Consider the following 11,366-nt stretch of genomic DNA (forward strand, 5'->3'; position numbering starts at 1 on the left):
TCAGATCTTCAGAGACCATCTTAGTAAGAAAACCAACCTTGTCATATTGAAGCACTTAGTTCGAATGAATGAGAGGCATCCAATCAAATTTTTCTAAGAGCTAAGTTCAATCTAAATCCCTCGAATCATCTTTGAAACTGATTAATTTGTTAAAAGTCTGGATTAGAACATAATTCCTTGGACAGAAAAGGGTGTTAAAGCTTATACAGTACAGAGTTAAGTCCAAACAACAGCTTAATCCATCTTAAACACTGCACAGATCAGAAGCTGACAGTGTGATTCCCAACTCCATTGAGACCCACCATTAATCTCCTCTTTGCTGTTTTGGACCGGTAACACCAGATCTCAAATGCCTCACTGAGATCAGGATAATTCAACTGTTCAGCCCTGTTCATCCAGTCTGTCAGAATGTCTGCTTGATCACTTGAAGGCAATGCGAGCACTAGAGAGACAATTGCACCCTCGATATTCTGGCAAATGTCACCATCGATCTTGTAAGAAAATGTCTCATCCTCCTCACTCTTCAGGTCTAGCAAAGGTTTCATCTTCCTTATGTATGGAAGCCACGTCTTTAGGATCTGAACCCTTGATGAGGGTGGAAGAACCACACTGCCGTAACCAACAGCGTCCAAAGCCTTTCCAGTAATTTCTATCAGCTTTGCTTTCACTGCCCACAATCTGGAATTATATTTCTCATCTTGCACCACTGCAAGCACATAATCAGATATCTGAGTCCACCTTGAGACAAAATCCTTCATCATTTCAATCTTAGGAAGTACAGTGCAGATCCACTCGAGGTCAACTAGACTCTGCAAGACTCTCTGTTCAGCTTGCTCAGGTGATCGGTCAAACTCCAAAGGCAGTAAATCTAGTCCAGCCTTGAATGAAGTAAACATCGCATCAAGGCCCATCCGCACTTCTGACTTCACATCTTCATCCATCACGACCAAAGGAGTGTGCTCATCCGCTAGAAGCATGTACTCGACTTGTTCCTGAGCAGAAGTTTTCAGTTCATCCAAGAATGGAGGAAATGGACTCTCCATACTCATAGCAAAGCGGATTGCAGAGAGAAAGACATTCTTTGTTGCATTTGCATTGGCAGGTTGGATACGGGATAAAATAGGCATGGCTTCTGGGCCTAGGGATGGAACTAACTTTAGAATCTCTTCCTCCTCTTTTTCATCCCAAGGCACAGCTTCTAAGTACTGGATGCAGATCTGCGTGATTGATTCACATTGCAGAGAAATTGAAGCTCGAAAAATCCCAATAGTAGATTTAACAGAATCCAACGAATTTGCAATTGACTCTTCTGAGAGATATAGTAGCTTCAAAAGCTTAACATAATGGTCATACTGGGATCTTGGGCACTGGACTTCAATGCACAGACAAGATTCAAGATCACAGCTAGTCTGCTTGTTGCTAGAAAGCTGATTTGTGAAAAACTTGCTATTTTTCATCAGAATAAAAGAGTGGCAGTGGAACAATTCTACCCTCTCATCAGAGTTTCTTAAGTGAACAATAACATCACTTGTAGTTTGATCATTGAACTTGTATTGCTCAGCCACCCTGGTTTGATCCATAAATTCACAGATTATCTACCAAAATCATTCTTAACAAAGGCAATCAGAGACTCCATAGAAGCTACATCGCTGCAAGGAAAAGAAATTTATCTCAAGTTCAGTTTTAAACTTTTAGGGAGCTTAACTATGGTTTTGGCAGAGTATAACTCTCCATTATGTATGCTAACTACTTGTTTTAGGCTCAAAAATATCTTCCAACTTCCAAGTACATTAGTAGACTACAAGAGATCTGCTGGAAAATTATTATCTCTTCTCTGAGAGTACTGAATCTATAGATATCTAAGGGCTATGGCTAAAATATAGTGTACATCAACTTACGACTTAAACTTGCTAGAGATTCCATATTTTATTGGTCAACTACTAAGACAGACATATTACAGTTTCAGGTATTTAGATTCAAATATATATATATATATATATATATATATATATCCAGTTATCCACCCCAAGGTGTTGATCTAGGATTTCTCAGTTAGCTTACATTTATGCGACCGAGTTTGTAGAAAATAAAATATGTTTATCTTGGGTCTCTTTCATAATTCAGGAAACTGCATAGAGAGGAGCATAACAAGCTGTTAATTCCTAAAATGTCCAAGAAAGATAACAAGTTATGCCACATCCAAATCTGAGTCTATAATAAAGCTCAATGCATCATGTTTGCTAAAAATTGTAACGGTCAATAGAGAGAGATGTTATACTAGCTAATCTAGACTTTAGCTGATATTCTATCATAAACACTGTATCTTAGATGGTACATGCCTTATTGGTATCATCTGACAGTACTCACATTAGAATTGACCATTCAGCGACGACAGACATGTGGAGACTTAAATTATACTTGATAAAGCTGTTTATGACCCAAAGACATTAAATGACTATATCCAGATATAGTTAAAGAGGAAGAAATGACGAGCAATAATCAAGCTCAGAATTTAGAAGGAGATAAGTAGATAACCATGTCCTTGAAGACGACAAAATGAAATAACAACTTATGGTCAAATACCAATTTCAGATGATACCTTTGAAAGTAGTCCGATGATTTTCAAATAGAAGATTCCAACCTTTCTCGATATCCAGCACATACGACAATTTCATGCAAGTTGACATGTGACAATACATGCACTCCATTTATTCCTAATAATGTGCCCAATCTATTATAGTACAGAACAATCATCCAAATGTTTGGATGCTACTCTTAGCTAAAAGCTGAAGCCATCAAGCAGTAAATTATTACCAAAGTTATTCACATATAGATGCACAAGAATCAAGTAGAATACATTGAACAAATATACTGAAATGCTGGGCATGTATAGATAAAGTTTTGGCATAACCAGCAACAATAATGGTCCAGAAATAAAGAAAACTGTAGTATAAAATATTTTCTCTGCCAATGGAACCATTACTCTGAAGACAAATGGATATAACCGAGCCATTTACTAGATATCTTAAGTTTTCATATAGACAGTCTGCAAAATTAATTCTACTGTTGCAGCATCCAGCTCTACTATCATAAACAAGCTCTCTTATTCTATATTATGTTGACGTCCTCACTCTAATTCCATATTCAGGAAACAGAAAAGCAGAATGAAAGAAAAAAGCTCCTCATTAGTTCTTAACACTCTTGCCATTTTAACAGCCGATGCACTGTCAGACCAAATTACAATAGTACAAGACTAACCGATTTTCCAATCTTGGTTTGTAGTGATGCCAAACTTCTTTTAAGAAATTTACTCAAAAATTAAACAACAGTTACTCAAATTTCAATGCATCCTCATCATACAAAATATTAGTAAGGACTTCATCATCTTCCTACTTCTGGTCAAAAGCTATTCAACAAATCACCCACCCAACCCAACTGATCAAAATCCCAACTTAGCTCTAAACAGGCCAGAATAACACTCATCTTAGTCCTGCACTCCTCCAAAAGCCCCAAAAACCAAAAAGAAAAGGCACGAAATCAACAAGAAAACAAGCCCAGCTACCAAAGAAGTGATTTTTAGATTGCGGAAACGCAAAAGAGGACAAATAAATCATACCCAAGTGACATTAGAGATCAAAAGAGCCAGCTCTCTCCTCTTCCCCACACCCACCTTCGCTTCCTCTGTATCACTAGGGGAAGGGAACTGACAGAGAAACCAAAGGCAAATTAAGACGTGGGGAGATCGGACCGTCCAAATATATCTTTTTTTTCACCTCCCGGACACGTTGTTGTGCGGTGGAGAGAGAGGACGAATGATTGGTGGAACCAAAGGCTTCAACTATTCCCTCGAATTCAACTTACCTTAAACTGCTCCGCCCAATGGATACAGAGTTACAGTCTTACAGACAAATACTTCAGCTTATCAGCGTTTCTTTTTTAATAAAATACTCACTTTATTTTAAATATAAAATAATAATCTCATCGGCTCATTATTCCTATTAAAGATAAGTATAAAGAGCAAAACGATTTATTTAATGGATAATTTAGAGAGTTTTCGTATTGAGGAAAATTAGAGAAAAATAATATTAGATTCAAATCTGGATGAGATAAATATAAATTAAATCTTCCAACTCTCGTGACTTTTCGTAGTTAAAATAGAATGGCTAAAATATCAATATTTCTACCTTTCAATTTTCATTTGGGCACCAAAGTTTGTGAGCGAGCTAGCTTGTCGATTAAGGATGTTAGATTAGTAACTAACGTTAGATTAAGGTGGGTTACAACTTGTCCTTCAAGTGGTAATTAGATATGCCCACGTCGGTGGAAATCATCACTTAGTAGCACTAATTTTATTGCGATAAGCCAAGTGGTTTACTATATTATTAACAGCTTTAAGTCTTTTTAGGGATGCAAAACCTAAAGAGTATTTTTTTTTATTTATAAGCTCGAAGGCTAGATATGGGTTGGACAAATGACTAACCCTTCATAAATATAGATGTATTTAGACCCACTGATCTTTTAGCTGTCTAGTCTAGACTTCAAGCCATATGTGTCGTCGAACAATTGCTCCGAACTAAACGCCATCAAAACTTGCTCTAAATCGATACGCTGCTAAGCTGTCTCTCGAAGATAACCGCACTGCTAAGTCATTAATTGAATCGAGCCAGACCACTAAACCACTAAACAATTTCTCCACAATATTATTTGGTTGGAGCCTTAATTATAGGAAAAGTACCTACCTATCAACTCTACTAGAGTTAGTTGATAACCTAACATATTTTATTTTATTTACTTTTTTGAAGTATGAGCTAGATTCAGCTAGCCTAGCCTCTGGGTGGAGTCAAGACATCAAAGGTTAAGCAATTACAGAGATAAGGGGGAATGGGTTCGTCCGGAACCAACAAAATAGCTTAAGACACAGTCTTACCCTGTTTGGCCGCACGGTTGCCTTCTCTAAGTACATGCATAAGACAATTAATTTGAAAAGGAGCTAAGTAACTATTTGTACTCAGCAAATAGACTTTGGAGTTTCCACGAGCAGCCAAGCTCCGCCTTCATAATCTGCACAAGCTCAAGTGAGTCCGTCTCAACCTCCACCGAGCTTTGCCTCCTTGCCAATACCAGCCCGAGCCGTAGGGCCCAGCTTTTAGCCAGCAGCACCGAATCCCCCATCATAGGCTCCCAAGTCACTTTCAGGAGAGCGCCTTCAGCTGACCTGAGCACAGCTCGAGCTCTCGCTTGGTAGTCGCCCAGCGAGAAGGCACCTTCCACATTCACCTTGACCCAACCCGAGAGCGGGGCCAACCATCTACATTCCTTTCTTGGCTTTGCCATCTTATTCTTCCATAGGGTCAACCATCTTGTTCTTCCATAGGGCCTGTAAATTGGACCATTAGAAGGTAACAAATCGTCTGAAGCCCCGTCTGCAGAAATTTCCTGCATCGTGTATATAGGTCTTGATTGGCTCTAAATAATCCACCAGTTAAGTTTTAAAAGGCAAAAAAGAAGGTTCAAAACAATGAACTGGTTTAGTAACCAAAACGAGCTGGTAATATTAGCAATTGCAGGTGAGGTGCAAACGATCTGCTGCTCAGCTCAGTAGAAGAGATTAATACTGACATTGAAATGAGAAATAAGAGTTACTTCAAAAAAAAAATGATAAATAAGAAATTTATAAACAGCAAAAGAATGGATCAAAGCACCTATGAATACATCCAGTAGTCAAAATGCTCCGGATGAGAATAGTGAATGATGTATATACTATAAAATAAAATCAACGTCGTTACACTATCAACAGAAACAAATCAGAAATAAATGTGAACACCTACCTGCAATTTATCAATAAATTCTAGGGAGCTACCAAATCCATATGTCTGAATAATGGATAATTGTAGCATAAGGGGAAGCAATGTTTCCCCAGGAGTACAACCTAGGCGATTCATAACTCTAATTCCATTCCATTCTTGATGCAAAAAGAGATCGACAGATAAAACTTGTATATGATTGTTCTGAGTGAAGCCTTGTGGCACTGATACTAGATGAGAATCTATTGGAGAATGTTCTTCTGACCTCTAGAATGCAAATCAATAACCAATGTATATTTCAACAATCAGGCTAACACTCTCATTTACACCCTCAATTAGAGAGCTCCATTGATTCAACAACCCTCCGTGCTTGGATGTGCAATGCGGTCATCCTTTGCTCTGTGTCTAGGGTTGAACCGAACTGGCTTGCTGCCCATATAAGAGATGCACACTTCTCGCCTAAAAGTTGGCGTATATCTTCATGTATGTTTGCCAAAGGAGAGTTTTCCCTCCCATTTACATGTCCAATGAGTAACAAAAGGAACTCCCCACATTTTAATCTGCATAAGAAAATGAAAGTTCAAGCAAACATGATGTACTAAAGGTTTTATCTAGAAAATATCAGGGCTTTGCAGTTGTTTGATGAATCCCATTAAGAATTGGAGAAAAAGAATATATAACTAATGCAATCAGGAGCACGAAATTCTTCATTCTTTTTCCTTAAGAAGTGAAAACTGATCTTTCTGAAGTTTTCATGCCATTCTATTAGTTGGGTCGCTACAACAATGAGGTTCAACAACGTGACAAAAGAAATTATATTTTGTAATAGAATGAAGGTTAAAAAGTCAAGCTAATAGATTGAGTTTTTTTTTTCAGAATCTAGCAATGCATATATAAAAAAACCCTGTAATTTATACATCACAGTATCTCCTGTAAGGAATTTAATGTTCACTTTCCAAAAGTAAAATGAAATTAAATACTGATACTACATAAGTACATATGTTAAGTGTCGGAGTATAAAAGTTAATTCTCTGAATTTTCTTATATATCATGTGTTGTCAATATGTGTAACTTAGTAGTATTAACCAATAGGACAAATTACATTCACCAATTGGCTCTGAATGTATGCATTTGGAATGGCCCCAGATTATAATTTTTGCTTGGCAAATCCCAAACTTATGTTGCTTCTTTAACTTAAAGGTGTCCTTATGTTACTTGAGAAAAAAGAAAAAAATAGAATCATGTTATCTTTAGAAAACTGACCTTATATTTTCATCTCCTTGCTCATCCTTTATAAGCTCCGCAATTTTCTCAATTCCATGGCATTCCTCGAATTCCTAAGAAAAAGAAATAGATGAACCAAAACGATGAGAGGTCGAAATAAACAAAGGCAAAAGCAAATATTAAATTTGTAGATGATATTGAATGTACCATACCATCTGGTTTAAGGGGGACTCCAGCATTAACGGTATTAGAGCATCCAAGCACGCTCCCTGCTCAAGTATACCTCGACTCGACAATATATCTACAAGTACCTGCACCAATTAAACATTCTCAATCTCCTACAATCTTCACGATTGCACTAACTCCTAACTTTATCCAAGCCACCATATTTCTTAAGCTGTATACTTAAAAGACAGATGTGTACATGCACTTGACACAATTGCTCAATAGTTTGATCCATCTTCATCAACATATTGCAATATTTATTATATAAAGGAAGTGGAACAGTTAAAATAGAGTGCTACTCAGTGCATAGAAAAATTCATTTTTGACAAGTTAAACTGCTAATTGCTAATGAGCTCCAACAGTTTGATCAAGAAACCTACAGTGTATTATGCCATATAAAAGATCAACAAAAGTAAAAAACACATATCTTAAGTAATGCTTCTAGATGATAAAAAGATAATACATGACACGCTCCAAAAGTGTGTGTAACATCTAACACAATGTGTACCTTAATGGCCTTAAATTTGTATGCCAAAGCTGCACTTCGACTATATAAAAGACAACAACCTTCCAAAACTCTAAGAGCAAGAGCAACTTCAGAATCTGTGGCAGGACTAGTAATCTTCATCGGCTCCACTCCGAATATATGATCCAAAGTCATAACGGGGTTGTTCTTGGGTTGACGCAAAGTATTCTGAAATAGAACAGGAATCACTGTTACAGAACATAAGCTTGTTAGTATGAGCACTTCTCTCAGATATGTTGAATTCAGATGAAAAACAATGACATATTAGGATTTAAGAAATTAAATCCTTGGAGGTTTTAAACTTTTAATATTGACTAGGAGGTTGGATATCCCAATTCTCAAGTATCTATAGTGATTTTTCACTTTTCAGTGAAAACAAGTTGCTAGGCAAGTGTGGATTATAAGAAGCATAAAAAACTCAATTTCCACCTACATCTTATACTATTCTACATTAATGATGAAACTTTACATGTTTAACTGAAAGTTTGCCAAAGAAATTCATGAAAGACAGAATCTAAGCTACATAATTTAATTTGGACCTTTAAGGTCAATGGTTCAGTTGGACATTAAATATGACAAAGGTTAATGAATCTTTTCAACCCACAAAAATGTATTGACCAGAAACAGAAGAGCTGCACTGCAGCGCAACAGTCTTAGTTATCTATTACTTTGTTTGTACCTCTCTGGACAAGCAAGAAGAGACTAGTAGGATCCCTCACATCTTTGGAATATGTCACTGGTTTAACTTGATCTTTGCCAAGATTGTAGTTAATGACATAGTAAAGTTATCATCAGTAACCTCTGCACTACAATAAGGCCCCTAGAGATATCATTGGAGAACAACTTTGCTCACCTATGTTGGGCATGTCAACAGCTAGAAAGTTACAATTGCTTGTAAACATCACATTATGTAAGAACTTATAGCTCTTTTATCATTTATCGCAAGTCTGCAATCACTCTCCACTACTCTCTCTTATCAAGCCCTTTAATACAAATGAAAGGCCCTTCAGTTAGATAACTAGCCAGCATGAATTATGAAGGTACCAAACTGCCAAGGTATCCATGACCTATGCTAAACATGGTTATGCCATCTCGACTAAGGAATCAGAGGCATTGATGACAGTCTTAGTCATGGTTACTTGACTGCTTTTGGCAAATGTGTTCTTTAGTATTCATCATTTTTAGAAAGAAGTGCTGAAGAGCTAAAATAAACTTGAGCATTGTGAAGAATATAATTTTAAAGTGCGCGTTCAATAAAACCTATGGCAACTCTGTCGACGAGGTATTCATAACTAAACTATGTAATTAATCCTTTTCATTGGTGCTTCCTTAATATATTTTGTTATAGCATGGCAGAATTAACACTATAAGGAATAACCACAAATTAATATATTCCTTCTGGAATCATGGGCAATTCCAAACATAACAGTTATACCTTAAAATTTAGATTACACCTTCGTAGCCAAATTATGAAGCTCGTTTTATTCCCTTTCAACCAAATTTTTTGTTGATAATGAATTCAACAACAAATTTTAAACGTTCAGTTTTAGCTTTCCCTATCTTGACCAATTATTTTGAACCAATCTTGCAATGTTTATCAAAGGCCTGGCCTACTTACTACCTAGCTTTGCAAATTTCACATCACAAGCGCCTACCTTCAGCTACTCTCATCACAACTAGGCGCCAATCTTCTTGAACCTTCCATCGACCTTCTCAAATCATTACAATTGTTAAAAAAAATCACAAGTTACACCTAGATTATGATACCAAATTGCTTGTTTCCATCAAGAGAGAAAGAAATCAAGATCCTCTAATCCTAGATGGCGGTCGACGAGAAGGGGAAAGAAATAAGAGACCTTGGAGTTCGGGGATGGTCTGGGAGTGGCGGAAAAGGCGGATGGACTCGTCGGATCCGGCGATAGATCGGAGGAACTTGAGGAGGTTCCGGAGCCCTCGGGTGCGGAGAAAGGAGAAGTCAGCGTTGGCATCGCGGAGGCCGGAGCGGAGGGCCAGGGTCACCTCCCGGTATAGCCTCCGCCGGTTCAGGGACGAAACCAGATCACCCACCGCCGCATCGTCTGGAGGCCGGTAAGGCGACGGCAGAGTACCGGATCCCGATGCCTCGCCACCACTCGCCGCCGCCGCCGCCGCCTCCTTCTCGTTCATGGCGACCTCCTCTTGTGATTCGAGCCACCGTGGCCGAAGTTAAGAGGAAAAGCGATAGCAAAGAAGCTCCCGTGAGCTGCCGACTCCTCGCAGTGTACTATTTCTCAAATGCCGATTTCATGAGTGTCGGATTCTAATTAGCTCACACTACGAAGAATACTGCACCGATTAATAATACTAAACGAAAAATTGACTTAAATGCCAGGATTAAATATATATATATATATATATATATATATATATATATATATATATATATATATATATATATAAGAATAAAGCCTTAAGTACAAATAACAGGCTTTTACAATTTAATTTTATTTAAAATTTTCTCCTTTACAATAATAAATTTTAGTTATACGTAAATCGATTACACTCGATTAAAACAAAATATATGCATCAGTTATATAAAATATATATTTAATTTAATATAATTTAATTATAAAAATCCTGTATCAATTTATGACATCATTCTATGCATGATGGTAGTAAAATTATGTTAAACTATGATTTCTGAATGAATCCAATAAAAAAAAAACTATAAACAATAAAACTTTGTATCAAAGATAGAAATGTATAAAATAAATAAGAATTACACAAGCCGATTCACTCAAGACTCAATAAACTTAAAATTATTATTTATTAATATATATATATATTATGTAGTAATTATTAGATTATAATTCAATTTTAAAGTTTCAATTGAGCCTAGATTAAACTAAGTTCAACTCATTTAAGACTTGAATAGGCTCATTTATGCCTCCATCTCGAAATTATGACATTAATAGACAAAAATATATATACCAAATCAGATTTGGCGTCGCCCGGACTCGAACCGGAGACCTTCAGTGTGTTAGACTGACGTGATAACCAACTACACCACGACACCTGATGTTGTGGGAATTCAATTAATAAACACCATGGTTGATGAAATAAGAATTCTTTATCAATATCACTTTGTCTGAATCTATGAAGACAACTACAAATAATTTAATTAGTCCCTGTTTCTTCATTGACTGACTTGAACACAAACCAATCTGCTGTGAGAATTGGTGTTTTTCTCTCTCTAAACCAAGAAAAGGAGTAATAGATTTCATGAGAATTTACTTGTCAGATAAACCAAAGAATAAGTAGGCAGGCCAAATGAATCCCCATATGTCATTCATCTTCAAAAGAAGAGTTGCTGTAGCCTCAGAAACAAGCTCAGTTATCTTCTTAGACAATCTTGGTATTCTCAGCTAACATATTCAGATAACAAACTATACCATCATCAATTAATCACAGGCTATGGATGCAATGATCAGAGCATTTTGTTTCCTTCTGCAACTGTAATGCAATTCATAAGATGATCGCGAAGAAATATACTATGGTTATCAATGAAATGATAAAGGACTACTAAGAATATAAGAAATCAATCAGAG

The 11,366-nt window shown here is 36.7% G+C and overlaps 2 protein-coding genes and 1 non-coding gene across 6 annotated transcripts; all 3 read right to left on the reverse strand.

Annotated features, from left to right (window-relative positions):
- Positions 1-125: 125 nt before the first annotated feature.
- LOC140771346 (BTB/POZ domain-containing protein At3g05675-like) lies at positions 126-3,772 on the reverse strand. 4 transcript variants are annotated; one of them, XM_073112847.1, is made up of 3 exons: positions 3,617-3,760; positions 2,600-2,714; positions 126-1,649 (listed from the first exon to the last, which is right to left on the reverse strand). In XM_073112847.1, exon 3 carries the CDS (start codon positions 1,578-1,580, stop codon positions 261-263), a length of 1,320 nt encoding a protein of 439 aa, XP_072968948.1. In that variant the 5' UTR covers positions 1,581-1,649; positions 2,600-2,714; positions 3,617-3,760; the 3' UTR covers positions 126-260. The 4 variants fall into 4 exon arrangements, with proteins under 4 accessions (XP_072968948.1, XP_072968951.1, XP_072968947.1 ...); XM_073112850.1 differs by having other exon boundaries at positions 126-1,566; positions 3,617-3,758; XM_073112846.1 differs by lacking the exon at positions 2,600-2,714 and having other exon boundaries at positions 3,617-3,772.
- Positions 3,773-5,703: 1,931 nt separating this feature from the next.
- LOC140771348 (uncharacterized) lies at positions 5,704-10,065 on the reverse strand. Its single transcript, XM_073112853.1, has 5 exons — positions 9,636-10,065; positions 7,762-7,967; positions 7,241-7,339; positions 7,068-7,141; positions 5,704-6,364 (listed from the first exon to the last, which is right to left on the reverse strand). The coding sequence occupies exons 1-5, from the start codon at positions 9,943-9,945 to the stop codon at positions 6,136-6,138; spliced, it is 918 nt and encodes a 305-aa protein (XP_072968954.1). The 5' UTR covers positions 9,946-10,065; the 3' UTR covers positions 5,704-6,135.
- A 695-nt stretch (positions 10,066-10,760) lies between these two features.
- TRNAV-AAC (transfer RNA valine (anticodon AAC)) lies at positions 10,761-10,834 on the reverse strand. The gene has a single exon. It is a non-coding gene; the product is annotated as a tRNA-Val (tRNA).
- Between the last annotated feature and the right edge of the window lie 532 nt (positions 10,835-11,366).

The sequence above is a fragment of the Typha angustifolia genome, chromosome 11 (assembly GCF_048772165.1).
Source record: "Typha angustifolia cultivar Huaian chromosome 11, ASM4877216v1, whole genome shotgun sequence".
Taxonomy (NCBI): domain Eukaryota; kingdom Viridiplantae; phylum Streptophyta; class Magnoliopsida; order Poales; family Typhaceae; genus Typha; species Typha angustifolia.